The 16650-nt window shown below is 66.3% G+C and overlaps 1 protein-coding gene across 2 annotated transcripts; it reads left to right on the forward strand.

Annotated features, from left to right (window-relative positions):
* The first annotated feature begins 4101 nt into the window (after positions 1–4101).
* Positions 4102–11738, forward strand: LOC123352092 (mothers against decapentaplegic homolog 6-like). 2 transcript variants are annotated; one of them, XM_044991825.1, is made up of 4 exons: positions 4102–4267; positions 7240–7655; positions 9126–9245; positions 10907–11738. In XM_044991825.1, exons 2-4 carry the CDS (start codon positions 7256–7258, stop codon positions 11440–11442), a joined length of 1056 nt encoding a protein of 351 aa, XP_044847760.1. In that variant the 5' UTR covers positions 4102–4267; positions 7240–7255; the 3' UTR covers positions 11443–11738. The 2 variants fall into 2 exon arrangements, with proteins under 2 accessions (XP_044847760.1, XP_044847759.1); XM_044991824.1 differs by lacking the exon at positions 4102–4267 and adding an exon at positions 5172–5249.
* The last annotated feature ends 4912 nt before the right edge of the window (positions 11739–16650 follow it).

Genomic DNA, 16650 nt, shown 5'->3' on the forward strand with positions numbered 1-16650 from the left:
GCAGCCCCTCCCCCACCCTGCCCGAGGCCCTATTCATGCAGCCCTTTGAGCTGCAAAGAATCCAGCAGCTTCCAGCCTTTGCACAAGGGACTGGACTGGGTCAGGCGGCGGCAGGGCCCAGCCCCGGCTCATTCCCGCACGATGCATCTTCTGGGCAGACGCCTGGCCTGGCAGCCCCGGGCCCTGACCCGCTACCCCCTGGCGCAGCTGGCCCCCTACCCCCTGCGACGGGCGGTTCGGGGCATGGTGCTGCCGGGGCCCCTCCCCAAGGGCCCCGTGGGGCTGAATCTCAGCTACTGGCTGCTGGACGTCCTGCGGGAGTGCGCCTACGTCCTGCTGTGCTGCTGGTGCATCAAGGAACTGCTGGACTAGCCCTCCCGACCCCCTCGTGTGCCGTGTGCTTCTCCTCCCAGCCCCCCTGCCCCTCCGCAGGGCTGGGCCCACTGGCTGCGCTCTCTGGTCGCCTGACCCCATGCTGCTGCGGGGCCTGGAACGGACGGAGCTCCCGCCAGAGGGACCCCTTGGCACGCCCTGAGCCCGTAGGAGGTGGGTACGAATGTCCCCCAGCCTTGACACTGCCCAGCGCTGGTCAGAGAAGGGGGCCAGGATCTAGCAGGTGCCACCAGCCAGGCTGGGGCATCTCTACCCCCAGCAGGTAAATCCACAAGTGTCTCCCCCAGCACCCTTGTCTGCGGCTAGTGAGGGCCAACAGATGAACCGGTCGGGCTGGCATGGCCACCCCAGGGCCACGCAGTTCAGAGCCATCAGCATGGGGCTCCAGGGGCACCTTCCTTCCTTCCCAAATACCAGCGTGCGCCAGCCTGGCTCCGCCTCCGCCAGCAGGGCCTGGCACCTGGCCTGGCCTGAGCGCCTCTTTCCCACGATGCCACAGGGGGCTGAGGGGGCTCTGGGGTGCAGCCAGGCGCAGGAGGCTCAGCTCAGCCCCCTGGGCTGTGGGGCCCAGTGAGGGAGGTGGCACCTGGACTCCAGGCTGGGGGATGGGCTGTGTCCTCTGCTCAGCAGGGTCCCCAGGGCAGTGGGAGGTGCTGTCTCACCGGGGTGGGATGGGTGGGCTCCAGGCTGCGTCCGAGCCATGGCTACTGGCTTTGTTCTCTCCCCTCTAGTTGGAATCTCGGCTCTCCAGCCCCGACGGGACGGGAATGGGACTCGACGGTGGGTGCCAGGCCCCCGGCCCAGGGCTCCCCAATAAACCTGGGCAATGCGTGACGGCTCTGAGTGCTGACTGTGTGTGGGCTGGGGGTGCCTCTGACGGGCTGTGCTCACCAGGCGCAGCTGGGCCCCAGGTGGCTCCATCCACCTGCTTCAGCTGCCCTGACACCAGGCCCAATGAACCTTCCAAACATCGACCCCGGCCAGGCCTGGGAGCTGGTAGGGGCTGTCGGGGGTGGGGAGCAGGGCCCACGGCGGCCAAGTCTCTGGGCCGAGTTTCCTGCAAAGCTCCTGCTGTTTATCCAACTTTTCCTTCCTGTGTTTGGGACATTATCAGCATGGGCCCGGGTCCAGTCCCCGCCCCCAGCCAGCCCCCGCTTGGGAGGGCAGAGGTCCCTCGCCCAGCACGCTGGGACGCTGCTCAGAGTGAAGCTGGCATGGGCAAGGAGATGCGGAATGACCTGGGACGGGGGCTCTGCACAGCTCACAGGGGGCCAAATGCCCTGGGCCAGGACCTGGCTCGACCACCCGAGAGAGCGTCTGTCCCCCCTCTGCCATGGCGCCCTGGGGCTGGGCAGGGGCTGGGCCCCTGGGGCTGAGCACCAGGCAGCGCTGCCCAGTGGTTTGGGCAGGAAGTGCGGAAGAAGCCCAGCTCTGGTGCAAGGCTCCCTAGGAGTAGATGGTCTGCAGCCAGGGTGCCGGGGTTCTTGTGCCAGCCCAGGGGTACCACAACTGAGCACAAGGGCATGAGAGGCACTGGCGTCGGAAACCCCCACTGCCTCCCGCAGCACAGGGGGCCCCTGGGAGGGCTTGGGCACAGCTGTGCTGTAGCACCTTTGTCGGAGGGTCCCAGGAGTCCTGGTCCCCAGTCTGCCCCTGCTCTCACTGCTAGCCCCTATGATCTTCCCAGACACAGGGATAGAACCCAGGAGTCCTGGCTCCCAGCCCCCACTGCTCTCACCACTAGCCCCTGCTGCCAGTCCTCCCCTCCCCTCAGTTTATCTGGCTGTGACTCAGTTCCTTGTTTAGAGAGCTGCTTTCTCGGCCTGTCTCCTCTCCAGGCCGTTTCCTGTCGCCTGCCCCCCAAAGATCCCGCCCGCGGCTCTGCCAAGAGCCGGGGGAAGCTGCAGAGGCGGGAATGCACCCAGGGGGCCAGACTGGCTGGAGCTCCGGCAAAGGTCACAGCCCGACTGGCCACTGACCCGCAGCTTGGCGTGCGCCAGGCCCTGCGGGGCCGCCCTGGCCCGGGGCATCCCAGCCACAGCCTCCCCCTGCCAGCCTGGGCCTGGGAGTGCAGGCGACTGGGGGGCAGCCCAGGGGGAAGGCTGGGGGTGGGGTCTGTGTGTCCCCAGAGATGCCGCCCGCCCCGGGAGAAGCGCTGCCCCTGGCACTGTCCCGGCACCGGCGGGGACCCGCTGTGCGGAGGCTCCGTGGGGCCGGGGCCTGCAGCAGAGTTGAGTGGCTGGCGCCAGCACAGCCTGCCTTATCTCAGTGGGAAGTTGGGAGCAGGAAGCCCGGCTGAGAGTGGGATAAGGGCCCGTTTACATTAACCGCCTTTCCATGGGATCTGCTCCCACCCTCTTAAAGGGGCAACCCCCCAGCACCAGCTTCGGGGAGTCCCCTCCCCACAGCCTGAGCCAGCCAGGCCCTGGGCACAGGGCTGGTGGGATGGGGTTTGGCTAGGCGGGGGGAGCAGAGAGGGGGCTGGCAGAGGTGGTATGGGGGTAGCAGTGGGGCTGGCGGAGCGGGTTGACGGGCATGGGGCTGGCGGAGGTGGTATGGGGGTAGCAGTGGGGCTGGCGGAGCGGGTCGACGGGCATGGGGCTGGCGGAGGTGGTATGGGGGTCACGGCAGGGCTGGCGGAGCGGGCCGACGGGCATGGGGCTGGCGGAGGTGGTATGGGGGTCACGGCAGGGCTGGCGGAGCGGGCCGACGGGCATGGGGCTGGCGGAGGTGGTATGGGGGTCACGGCAGGGCTGGCGGAGCGGGTCGACGGGCATGGGGCTGGCGGAGGTGGTATGGGGGTCACGGCAGGGCTGGCGGAGCGGGCCGACGGGCATGGGGCTGGCTTCTCAGGCCCGTAGCCTCGGTGTGTTTGTGTCGCTGCGCGGGAGCCCAGACAAGGTGGGATTGGATGCCTGGAGCCCATCTCACCCCAGTGCTCTGCGAGGGCCCTGCTCCCCCGAACCATGGGGGACCCGAGAACCAGAACTGGCAGGGATGTGACAGCAAAACCGGCCGACCCAGAGGAGACACCAAGATGACCCCACGCTACAGAGCCCCCCAGCACTGCAGAGTCTGCCTGCCCCACAACACAGAGCCTCCCCCTCTGGGCAGGGCAGACTCCGGCCTGAGCCGACCCCAAGGCAGCACGTGACCCCCATTGGGGTGTGAGCCCCCATCCTGCTGGCCCCTCTGCCCAGTGAATGCCGTGAATCAAACCAAAGATGGGGGTCTTCGTGTGAACGGGGGAGGGTGCTGTGAGCCCCGGGGTGAGCTGGCGCCTGTTCACACGCTGCCCAGGTCGTGGTGAGGGTCCTGGTGCCTGCCCAGCTCCCGGCCCCTTGCTGCACTTTGCCGCCATCCGTCTGGCTGTCTCTGGGGGCAGGGGCTGCTCCGGGCACCGCGTTTCAGGCCTTGTTCCCCTCTCAGAGCTTGCCCCTGCCCAGGGCTAGGCCCTTCCGAGGCTCCCCCTCAGCCCGCACCCCCGGACCCGGGGATCTGCTCACCTGGGGCTCCCCCTCATCCCATGCTCCCCACTGCCCAGGTCCCCCTCAGCTCCCATCCGCCCGTCCTGGTTCTGGCCCCCTTGGTCCCCCTCAGACCCGCCTGCCTGGGGCTCTGCCCCCCGGGCTCCCCCTCCCCCCCCAGCCTGGGGTTCCCCGTTGCATTGTTTCCACTGAGCTCAGCTTCCCTCCCTGCAGCCCAGCCAAGCCGTCTGGGCAGCCTCTAATCAATTGATTCCCCCAGCTGGGAGGGCCGTGGGAGGGGAGCCGCCTGCAGGAAAAAGCCCTGGCCGCTGAGTGCGCCAGGCAGAAGTGTCCCAGCCTCCCGGAGAGCCCCAGCGTCAGGCACCGCGCCCGCCTGCTGCCCCACAGTGAGTGAGCCACCCGCCCCATGGGCACCATCCCCTCCCTGCTTGGCCTCTTGCTGTGCCACCCCAGCTCTGCCAACGGGGGGGGCTTTGGAATGGGCCATGGCCCCCAGCTGCCTTGCCTGGCACCTGGCGTATGTGTGTCACTGTGTGCACGCGTGCTTGTGAGTATGTGCTCTGTGTGCATGTCAGTGTGACTGTGTATGGCACAGGGGATGCAGGAGTGTTTGAGTACTGTACTGTGTGTGACTGAATGTTCACATATGTTAGGGTGTGTGCGTGCCCAAGGCAGTACATGTGTCAGGGTGTGTGGGTGTGGGTGTGGGTGCACACCGGGTGCCACGTGTGTCAGGATGCGTGTTTGTGTGCCAACTGCCACATGTGTCAGGGTGTGTGTGTGCCAGGCACAGTATGTGTGTCAGGATGTGTATGTGTGTGCTAGGTGCGGTACATGTGTCAGGATGTGTGTGTGTGCACACCGGGTGGCATGTGTGTCAGGACACGTGTTTGTGTGCCAGGCACAGTACGTGTGTCAGGATGTGTGTGTGTGTGCCAGGCACTACGTGTGTCAGTGTGTGTGTGTGTGTGTGTGCCAGGCGCAGTACGTGTGTCAGGATGTTTGTGCATGTATGCCAGGGATGGTATGTGTGTCAGGACATCTGTGTGTGTGTGTGTGTGTGTGTGTGTGTTTTCCAGGCATGGTATGTGTGTCAGGACATGTGTGTGTCAGTGTGTGTGTGTGTGCGCGCCAGGCACAATGCGTGTGTCAGGATGTGTGTGTGTGTGCCAGGCACTACATGTGTCAGGCAGGACGTGTGTGTGTCAGTGACTGTGTCTCTTGGGGTGTCGGTGGGAGGCAGCCCAGCCCAGGCCCTTGTCCCTCCTCCCTGCCCTGTCTCTGTCCGCCCCCACCCAATCCCCCCGCCCCCATGTGGCCATAAATGCCGCTCATCACAGGCTGGGTCCCTCAGATCAGAGCCAGGAGGTAGGTGGGGAAGGGGGGCAGGTCTGGGTACCTGTGTGTCCCTGCCTGGGGAGGGTGCGTGTGCTGTGGGCACGGGGGGAGTCGCTCTCTCCCTGGGGGTCAGCATGGGGACCAGGCCCCAGTCCCAGCTGGGGCTCTGCCTCTCACGCTCGCAGGGCCTAGCTACACACACCAGTGACCCCAGCGCACCCCGAGTGCGGACGCAGCGCTAGCTGCCAGCGCTGGAGTTATCCCGTCGGGGGGGGAGCTGGCTGGGGAGGAGGCCCCGTCACAGTGGGGGCCTGGCCCGTCCCTGGGGGTGCACCAGTCCCTAGAGCGGTAACGCAGCTGGGCGCTGCCCCAGGGCAACGCTGGGTCCAGAGCCGGCCCCACCAGTCACTAGACGGAGGGGGGAGGGTGCTGCCCTGGGCAGTGCTGGCTCTGGAGCTGGCCAGCAACGCTCGGCACGGCCTAGGGGAGCCGCTGCACAGGTGTCAGAGTGTGTGCGTGTGTGTCAGTGAGCGGCAGCGTGTGTGTGACTGTGTGTGTGCTGCACAGTGTGACTGCACAGGTGTCCGTGAGTGTGTGTGACTGTGTGTGCTGCATTGTGTGTTTGTACAGGTGTCCATGAGTGTGTGTGTGACAGTGAGTGGCAGAGTGTGTTAGACTGTGTGCGTGCTGCATTGTGTGTTTGTACAGGTGTCCGTGACTGTGTGTGTGCTGCACAGTGTGTCTGCACAGGTGTCCGTGAGTGTGTGTGTCAGTGAGCGGCAGTGTGTGTGTGACTGTGTGTGTGCTGCACAGTGTGTGTGTCAGTGAGCGGCAGCGTGTGTGTGACTGTGTGTGTGCTGCACAGTGTGTCTGCACACAGGTGTCAGGGTATGTGTCAGTGAGCAGCAGCGTGGGTGTGACTGTGTGTGCTGCATTGTGTGTTTGTACAGGTGTCCATGAGTGTGTGTGTGTGTGACAGTGAGTGGCAGTGTGTGTGAGACTGTGTGTATGCTGCACAGTGTGTGTGTCAGTGAGCGGCAGTGTGTGTGTGACTGCATGTGTGCTGCACAGTGTGTCTGCACAGGTGTCAGTGTGTGTGTGTGTCAGTGAGCGGCAGTGTGTGTGTGACTGTGTGTGTGCTGCACAGTGTGTGTGTCAGTGAGCGGCAGCGTGTGTGTGACTGTGTGTGTGCTGCACAGTGTGTCTGCACACAGGTGTCAGGGTATGTGTCAGTGAGCAGCAGCGTGGGTGTGTCAGAGAGCCGCAGCGTGGGTGTGACTGTGTGTGCTGCATTGTGTGTTTGTACAGGTGTCCATGAGTGTGTGTGACTGTGTATGTGCTGCATTGTGTGAATGTACAGGTGTCAGTGACTGTGTGTGTGACAGGGAGCAGCAGATGAGTGTCAGTGAGTTGTCAGTGTGTGGTAGTGAGTGTGTCAGGAGTGAACACCGGCCTGTCCATCGAATTCTCGTTTTGACTCCCAGGGTCTCTGGGGACATGGCTGCCCGGTGGGTGCTGCTGAGGGGTGATGGGTGCAGCCCCTCCGCTCCTTGCCAGGACAGGGTGCCCTGCTGCATCGTCAGGGGTTTGACTCCTGCTCCAGCAACGGGTGCCAGAGGTGGAGAATGCCTGCCAGGCCTCCGGTGCCACCGGCCACTGCCCCACTCCCAGCACTGATCCTGCCCCCTTCACTCAGGCCCCAGGTGTTTGGATACAGACTCCCAGCCCAGCTGGCCTGGGGGCAGCTCTGGGAGAGACCGGATCAGCGGAGCCCCAGCCAGCCTGGCCGAGCGGAGGCAGGCCTGGAACAAGCCGGCTCCCCCTTGAGGGCGCTGCGCCGAGGCCCAGCTGCAATAAGGAGCGGATCCAGCCCCGGTGGGGACCCCGGTGTCCGGCTGGATCCCGGCTATACCTGATGCCGGGGTGTGTGGGGGGGGGAACACCTGCTTGCCCTGGGCCTGGACAGGCAGGGACATGGGGGATCTCTGGAACGGCACGTGACCCCTCTCTCCCCCCGCAGGTGGGCCCAGCACCCCATGTTCCGCTCGCGGCGGGCCAGCCTGGTGCGGCGGCTCTGGAGGCATCGCTGTGCCGGGCCCGGCCCCGAGGATGGGCCCAGCGCCCTCAAACCCGCCGCTCACGCCCTCTTCAAGAAGCTGAAGGACGAGGAGCTGGAGCTGCTGGTGCAGGCGGTGGAGAGCCGGGGAGCCGGGCCGTCGGGCTGCGTCTGGGTGGCCCGGGCAGAGCAGCGTGGCACCAAGCAGGCCCTGCCCCCTCAGGTGCTGCTCTGCCGGCTCTATCGCTGGCCTGACCTCCGGGACCCCCACGAGCTCAAGCGCCTGAGCTGCTGCCAGAGCTTCGGGGGCTGGGGGGGCTGCGGCGAGGGGGCCACACTCTGCTGCAATCCCCACCACCTCAGCCGGCTCGCCATGCCCGGTGAGTGGGGCGGGGGGGCCGGGCTGGGGGCCCACCAGGGCGCACCTCCCCCACTGCCCAGCAGCACCGCTCGGAGCTGGGGCTCAGCATGGGAAGGGTGGTTGGCCCACCCACCCCTGCCCCCACCACTCGATTGCTCAATCTATCCCCAGACACCCCCTCTATCTATCTATCCCCACACACCCCATCCATCTATCCATCCATCTATCTATCCATCCCCAGACACCCCTTCTATCTATCTATCCCCAGACACCCCATCCATCTATCCATCCATCCCCAGACACCCCCTCTATCTATCTATCCCCAGACACCCCATCCATCTATCCATCCATCTATCTATCCATCCCCAGACACCCCTTCTATCCATCCATCCCCAGACACCCCCTCTATCTATCCATCCCCAGACACCCCTTCTATCTATCTATCCCCACACACCCCATCCATCTATCCATCCATCTATCCATCCATCCCCAGACACCCCCTCTATCTATCTATCCCCAGACACCCCATCCATCTATCCATCCATCTATCCATCCATCCCCAGACACCCCCTCTATCTATCCATCCCCAGACACCCCCTCATCTATCTATCCCCAGACACCCCCTCTATCTATCCATCCCCAGACACCCCCTCTATCTATCCATCTATCCATATCCACACACCCCCTCATCTATCTATCTACCCCCATCCATCCCCTCTATCCATCCATCCCCAGACACCCCCTCATCTATCTATCCCCACACACCCCATCCATCTATCCATCCATCTATCTATCCATCCCCAGACACCCCTTCTATCTATCTACACTCCCTCATCTATCTATCTATCTACCCCCATCCATCCCCTCTATGTACCTATCTCCAGACATCCCCTCTATCTATCTATCCCCACACACCCCATCCATCTATCCATCCATCTATCTATCCATCCCCAGACACCCCTTCTATCTATCTACACCCCCTCATCTATCTATCTATCTACCCCCATCCATCCCCTCTATGTATCTATCCCCAGACACCCCCTCTATCTATCCCCACACACCCCATCCATCTATCCATCCATCTATCTATCCATCCCCAGACACCCCTTCTATCTATCTACACCCCCTCATCTATCTATCTATCTACCCCCATCCATCCCCTCTATGTACCTATCCCCAGACACCCCCTCTATCTATCTATCCCCACACACCCCATCCATCTATCCATCCATCCCCAGACACCCCTTCTATCTATCTATCCCCAGACACCCCCTCTATCTATCTATCCCCAGACACCCCCTCTATCTATCTATCCCCAGACAGCCCCTCTCTCTGTCTGTCTATCCCCAGAACTCGGCCCCCCTTGCCCTGCTGTTTTTGGGGCTGCTTTGCGCCAGAAGGGGAGGGCTGGTATCAGGGTGGGGTGGGGAGGGGGCTGCCCCAGGGACAGCTGCTCACTGGTTTCCGCTCTTGTCTGGTTCCCTTTCAGAGACGCCGCCGCCCCCTTATTCCAAAATCTCCCCCTTCAGCTGCCCCTGGGCAGAGGTGTCGGAGCGCCCCAACTCCAGCCACCTGGAGTCTGGTTGCAACGCCCACGGAGACTGGCGAGGTACGGTGGGGACCGGGGCACAAGGGATGCCCATAGGGACTGGGGGGCACCGAGGGGATGTGACCCCCCAGCCCCAGGAGGGGAGCGTCAGGGGACTCCGGATGACCAGCCCTGGGCAGGGTGGGGACCAGGGCTGCCAGGCTGCAGCCCTGGGTATCGGGGGGATCCTGCTGCCACCTTCCTCCTGCATGAGGTTTTGGGGGCCCCACTGGGGAAGAAGGGCCCCTGGGTGGAGCAAGGAGAAGCCCCCCACTCAGGAGCCAGCAGCACCAGGTGTGAGTCAGGTGGCTCCCACCCCCATAAGTCAGGGGTGCAGGGCACCCGCTGAGCCATCCCGGCCCTTGGAGCCTGGAGAGCTGCCGACATGGGGCCCCTGGGGCCCCCTGGGGCCTCCCCTGCTGGCTCAGCCCTTTGCAGAGCAGGGTCCAGCCACGCCCCTGCAGAGCTCCCAGGGCAGATCTGACCTTGCTGCTGCCCCCCAACTCCTCTGGGGCTGCAGGGGAAGGGGTTGGTGGGGGTGACAACCAGCCCCCCTGCCCGGAGCAGCCAGGGCCGGGGGGTTCCTGTCTGCGGGGAGCGGGTGGCTCCGGCCGGCCCCCAGCCCCGGCTGCGCCTGTTATTTTTGGCCTGTCCGCGTTCCCCGCCGCAGGAAGTGCTGCCCACAGGGACACTCACAATGTGCCTTGACGCACAAGCCGCACTCCGGCCTGGCTGCCGGCCACCGGCTCCTTCCCCAGGCTCCACCCTCCCTCCCACGGCTCCAGGGCCTTGGGACCGGCGCCTGCTGCCGGGACCGCCCCCCACTTGCCGGGCCACGGAGGGCGGTCCCCCAGGACGGTGGCTGGGGCAGTCCTGGGCCTACGTGCCGGCTCCCAGCACCCCACCGTGACTCACGCCCCCGGTGATTGTCCGGCTCCGCGATGGAGTCGGACACCCTGCTCCAGCCCAGCTGCCCCACGATACCCTGCGGGGCCGAGCCTGGGGTGCTGGGGGGGCCGTGGCCATCTGCTTAGGGCCAGCGGGGTCAGGCAGCCAGAACCCCAGGAGGGCCAGCGTGGTGGGTCTGAGCCCCTGCCGGCCACGCTGAGATGCAGAGCGAGGCAGCTCCTCTTCACCAGCAGAGACGGGGCCTGAAACTGGCCCTTGCAGAGCCCAGGGCCCGTTCCCCACCTGCCCACACCGCTGGCCGGGCTGAACTTCAAGCTGGGGCATTCAGGCCGGCCTGCCCCCAGCCCCCTGCCACTGCCGGGGCTGCACTGGTTCTGTGTGGCTGTATCCAGAGCCCCGCAGCTCAGCCATGGCCAGTGCCAGGCAAGGGGTCCCTGCATAACCAGCCCCGGTGCCCCACCCCAGAGCCAGCTGCCTCTCAGCACCAGGCAAGGGGTCCCTGCATAACCAGCCCCGGTGCCCCACCCAGAGCCAGCTGCCTCTCAGCACCAGGCAGGGGATCCCTGTTTAACTAGCCCTCACGTTCCGCCCCCCACAGCCAGTGCTGGGGGAGGGGTCCCTGTATAAACACCCCCCATGTCCCACCCCAGAGGGGCTGCATCCCAGCGCCGGGGAAGGTCCCTGGGTGGTCTGTTCATTCTCTGGGGGCTTGGTGGGGGTGTCTGGGGGCTGCTCTGTGCGTGGGCTCAGAGGTTCCCTTCTCACCCCTGCAGACCCCGGCCTGGCGTGGAGCTCCACCAGGGATGGCTGCTGGTGCAAGCTGGCCTATTGGGAGCACCGGACACGGGTGGGCCGTCTCTATGCCGTGCACGAAACCTCCGTCAACATCTTCTGCGAGCTGCCGCAGGGGAGCGGCTTCTCCCTGGGCCAGCTGCAGGCCGAGAGGCGCAGTGCGGCCGTGCGCCGGGCCCGGAGCAAGATCGGCCGCGGGCTGCTGCTGAGCCAGGAGCGGGACGGGGTGTGGGCCTACAACCGCAGCGAGCACCCCATCTTCGCCAGCTCTCCCACGCTGGGGCCCCCCGGCGCCCGCGGCCCGCCCGTGCGCAAGGTGCTGCCCGGCTACTCCCTGCAGGTCTTTGACTATGAGCGCGCGGGTGGCCAGGCCGGCTGGCGGAGGCCAGGCGATGGGCCCTGCGACCCCAACAGCATCCGCATCAGCTTCGCCAAGGGCTGGGGCCCCTGCTACTCCCGGCAGTTCATCACCGCCTGCCCCTGCTGGCTGGAGATCCTGCTCACCAAGCCCCGCTGAGCCGGGGGCACGGCCCAGCACAGCGGCTCCCGTGCGGCCACGGGCCCTGCAGCCCAGTGGAGTGGGGGAGCATCCCTCGGGCCCCCACCTCTGAGGCCTGGCCCCTCTGCCTAGAAACCCCATTGCAGCCTCCCTCCGCCCCGACCCCATCACGAGCCTGCAGCTTGGGCCTATGGGCCTCTCCAGCCATCCCCAGCCCAGGTGCTACGGCCCTGGTCAGCCCCTGAATGCCCCACTCCCCTGGCCTGCCCCCCACCCTCCTCTCCCGCCCCTCTTCTTCTCATCTCCAGCCCCCCACCCCCATCCCTCTGGAAATCCCACGCCTTTGCCCTCCCCCAGCCCCTGCCTCACCCCATCTCCCCCTACCCCAGCCCCACCCCGTCCCTCTGCCCTCCCCCAGCCCCTGCCTCACCCCATCTCCCCCTACCCCAGCCCCACCCCGTACCTCTGCCCTCCCCCAGCCCCTGCCTCACCCCATCTCCCCGTACTCCAGCCCCACCCCGTCCCTCTGCCCTCCCCCAGCCCCTGCCTGTCCCAATCTCCCCCTACCCCAGCCCCACACCGTCCCTCTGCCCTGCCCCCTCCCGTGCCTCACCCCATCTCCCCTTACCCCAGCCCCACCCCGTCCCTCTGCCCTCCCCCAGCCCCTGCCTCACCCCATCTCCCCGTACTCCAGCCCCAGCCCCTCCCACTGCCCACCCCCAGCCCCTCCCTCACCCCATCTCCCCTTACCCCAGCCCCACTCCGTCCCTCTGCCCTCCTCCCTCCCCTGCCTCTCCCCATCTCCCCTTACCCCAGCCCCACCCCGTCCCTCTGCGTGCCCCCAGCCCCTGCCTCACCCCATCTCCCCTTACCCCAGCCCCACCCCGTCCCTCTGCCCTCCCCCAGCCCCTGCCTCACCCCATCTCCCCCTACCCCAGCCCCACCCCATCCCTCTGCCCTTCCCCCGCACCTGCCTCACCCCATCTCCCCGTACTCCACCCCCCGCCCGTCCCTCTGCCCTCCCCCAGCCCCTGCCTCACCCCATCTCCCCCTCCCCCAGCCCCACCCCGTCCCTCTGCCCTCCCCCAGCCCCTGCCTCACCCCATCTCCCCCTCCCCCAGCCCCACCCCGTCCCTCTGCCCTCCCCCAGCCCCTCCCTCACCCCATCTCCCCCTCCCCCAGCCCCACCCCGTCCCTCTGCCCTCCCCCAGCCCCTGCCTCACCCCATCTCCCCTTACCCCAGCCCCAGCCCGTCCCTCTGCCCTCCCCCAGCCCCTTCCTCACCCCATCTCCCCTTACCCCAGCCCCACCCCCTCTGCCCTCCCCCAGCCCCTCCCTCACCCCATCTCCCCGTACACCAGCCCCAGCCCGTCCCTCTGCCCTCCCCCAGCCCCTGCCTCACCCCATCTCCCCCTACCCCAGCCCCACCCCCTCCCTCTGCCCTTCCCCAGCCCCTCCCTCACCCCATCCCCCCTTACCCCAGCCCCACCCCGTCCCTCTGCCCTCCCCCAGCCCCTGCCTCACCCCCTCTCCCCCTCCCCCAGCCCCACCCCGTCCCTCTGCCCTCCCCCAGCCCCTGCCTCACCCCATCTCCCCTTACCCCAGCCCCACCCCGTCCCTCTGCCCTCCCCCAGCCCCTGCCTCACCCCATCTCCCCGTACCCCAGCCCCACCCCGTCCCTCTGCCCTCCCCCAGCCCCTGCCTCACCCCATCTCCCCTTACCCCAGCCCCAGCCCGTCCCTCTGCCCTCCCCCAGCCCCTTCCTCACCCCATCTCCCCTTACCCCAGCCCCACCCCGTCCCTCTACCCTCCCCCAGCCCCTCCCTCACCCCATCTCCCCGTACCCCAGCCCCAGCCCGTCCCTCTGCCCTCCCCCAGCCCCTGCCTCACCCCATCTCCCCTTACCCCAGCCCCACCCCGTCCCTCTGCCCTCCCCCAGCCCCTGCCTCACCCCCTGTCCCCGTACCCCAGCCCCATCCCGTCCCTCTGCCCTCCCCCAGCCCCTGCCTCACCCCATCTCCCCTTACCCCAGCCCCACCCCGTCCCTCTGCCCTCCCGCTGCCCCTCCCTCACCCCATCTCCCCCTCCCCCAGCCCCACCCCGTCCCTCTGCCCTCCCCCAGCCCCTGCCTCACCCCATCTCCCCCTACCCCAGCCCCACCCCGTCCCTCTGCCCTCCCCCAGCCCCTCCCTCACCCCATCTCCCCGTACTCCAGCCCCAGCCCGTCCCTCTGCCCTCCCGCCAGCTCCTGCCTCACCCCATCTCCCCCTCCCCCAGCCCCAGCCCGTCCCTCTGCCCTCCCCCCAGCTCCTGCCCTTCCCTGTGGTGTCGGACGCGCCTGGCAGGGGGCAGTGGCGGGGGACTGGGCGGTTCTCACATTTATTTCAAATTATCTTATTTTGGTAAAGAAAAGTAGATTAAAAACCTGCCACGTGCGGGGGAGCGGCTCCATGTGCCAGCCCGACCCCCTGCCCACTTGCCACATGCTGGGCCAGCTGATCCATTCTGGGCACTGGCCCGGGGGTGACCGGGTCTCAGCCCCTGCTGGCTGGGCTGGGCTGGGCTGGGCTGGGTGGGGGTTCGAGGTGGACAGGGACTGAGCACGTCTGCAAAGGGGGGAGGAGGTGAAGCAGGAGGGAGGTAGCAGTGGGGGCAGGACTCAGCATAGGGTGAATTCTTGGCCATGGGGGCTCTGAACAGGCCCCGATCCCCAGGGCTCAGGAGGATCCTGGTAGCCTCAGAGCTTGGGCTCTGGGGTGGGAGCACAGAGGCTGGTCCGTGCATAGGGGGAGGCACAGAGAGTGGCGGGGAGAGGCTGGGGACAGATCAGAGCTGGCAGAAGGAGCCATCAGGGCTGAGGGTGGAGCAGGGGCCAGGTGGCAAGCAGCAGCCAAAGCCCCCATGCTGGAGGGCTCCGGGGCTGGCAGGGGAGTTATCATGACTGGCAGGGTCTCCTGCATGCAGCAGACAGCACCAGGCCCAGCCTGGCAGGGCAGAGGGGCCCTGCTGGAGCCGGGACGGGCCGGCACCGGTGCTGCATGAGTACCTCTACGTTCTTCTAGCCACATGCCCGGCCCATCGCTGTTATTTATAACTCCAATAAACGGTGCCACCGAATCGCTGCTGCCAGGTGTTGTCCCTGCGCCGGCCCCACCTCCTGTGCCCAGTGGGTGGGGAACTGCAGCGCTGCCCGGAGAGCTGGGGAAGCAGTGGGGGGGGGGGGAGCTCGATAACCACCGTGGCAGCTGGCAAGGGGCCAGCCCCCCAGTGCTGGGTGCTAGAGGTATCGTCCCATCACAGCTGGGTCTGGGCGTGAGGCAGAGAGGGACCCCAGCCTGTGAGCACATGGTCTCCCTTAGCTTAGAATCATGGCTGAAGGGTGGGGGCCTTCCTGCCATGGCTCTGATAGGCACCTCCCCACCCCAAACACCGGGCACCCCATCTCACAGCCCATGGCCCCAGCAGGTTCGCTGGGCAGCCCAGCCAGGTGTGCCATACGCATGTCCATGCACCCCTCACAGGCTAGCATGCACACGCATGGGCACACACACCCCTGCACACACATGTACATACACCCCTGCACACACACAGGCACACACAAACACACACACATGTACATACACCTCTACACATACCCCCATCCTTGCACATGTGCACACCCACACATGCACCCCTGTGCACACACACATGTACATACACCCCTGCATGCACACACGTACATACCCCTGCACACACACACACCCTGCACACGCACACACACCCCTGCATGCACACACACACCCTGCACACATGCGCACACACATGTACATACCCCCTGCACATGCGTGCGCGCACACACACACGCACATATTACCCCCGCACACACATGCACACATACATACCCCCTGCACACACTTGCACACACACACGTTCACCCCTGTACGCACACACACCCCTGCATGCACACACACACCCTGCACACATGCGCACACACACACACGTACATACCCCCTGCACATGCGTGCGCACACACACACACATTACCCCCCGCACACACACGCACACACACATACATACCCCCTGCACGCACACACACACCCTTGCACACACACACGTACATACCCCCCTGCACACACTTGCACACACACACGTTCACCCCTGTACGCACACACGCACACACCCCCCTGCAGACACACACGCGCGCACACACACGCACGTGCTGCCCATGCCGACTCCTTTGCACTCCGGCTCCGAGGCGCCTCTCCCCGGTCGGTGCCCAGCAGCGCCCTCTGCAGGCCAGAACAAGCCAACGCCGCCCGCAGCTGTCGGCAATGACCGCCCGGTCCTTCCTGCCACGCTGCCCGGCTGGGCAGAGATGGGATCAGAGGCTCCCTGGCCTCAGGCTGGCCCCGCTGCCGTCAGGCGTCCTCATCCCTGCTGTGCTGCCCAGCGCCCCGGGAGGGCTGTGTCCTGGGGGGGCGGAAGGTGAGTGCCCGTCGATGCCCCCGCCCTGCTCGGGGCTCCTGCCAATGTCCTGCGCTGAGTGGGGACGGGGCACCTGCAAAGCGACTTCCCAGCTCCCTCATGCTGGGGGCGCTGGGGCTGAGCCGTGCCACTGCCCCAGGGTCTGCGATGGGGGGCACGGCCCAGACCAGGGCTGAGCTGGGGGTGCCGGCTGCACATGGGCGGTCGGGGGCTCTGGCTGACAGGCTGGCCCGTGGCAGCAGCGACGGGGATGGGCCCAGCCCCCATGCGACACAGCCACAGCCCCCACACCCCAAAATAGACCAGTGCCTAAAAACAGCACCGCGCACCCCCAGCCGGGGAAGGGGGTTGGTATCTGCCAGCCTGCACTGGGGCGAGGGAGGGGCGCCGGGGGGCTGTGTGGTTTGGTGTCTGGTTCCTAGAACACTAGGGGCTGCGGGCTCAGCAAGCCCTGGGGGGTGGGGGCCGGGGGGAGAGACTCTTTCCTATAAACATGCGCCAATCCAGCCCACGGGGCTTGCAGAGAAGCCGCCCGACTTAGAGAAAACCGGGGGAGGGGGAGAGAGAGCGAGGGAATGGGGAAGCGAGGGAGGAGGAGTGCGGCCTTGCCAGCTGCAAGCACTTCCCCCTGCTACCCGCCGGAGCCAGGGGGTGTTGGGGGGGGGGTGCCTGCACAGTGCCCAGGCCTGACTCCCAGCAGCCAGCGATGGGCTTGGCTGGCACCATGTGCAGCGGGGAGGCCAGAGCAAAAGGGAGGCCAGA

This window comes from Mauremys mutica, chromosome 17 (genome assembly GCF_020497125.1).
Source record: "Mauremys mutica isolate MM-2020 ecotype Southern chromosome 17, ASM2049712v1, whole genome shotgun sequence".
NCBI lineage: Eukaryota > Metazoa > Chordata > Testudines > Geoemydidae > Mauremys > Mauremys mutica.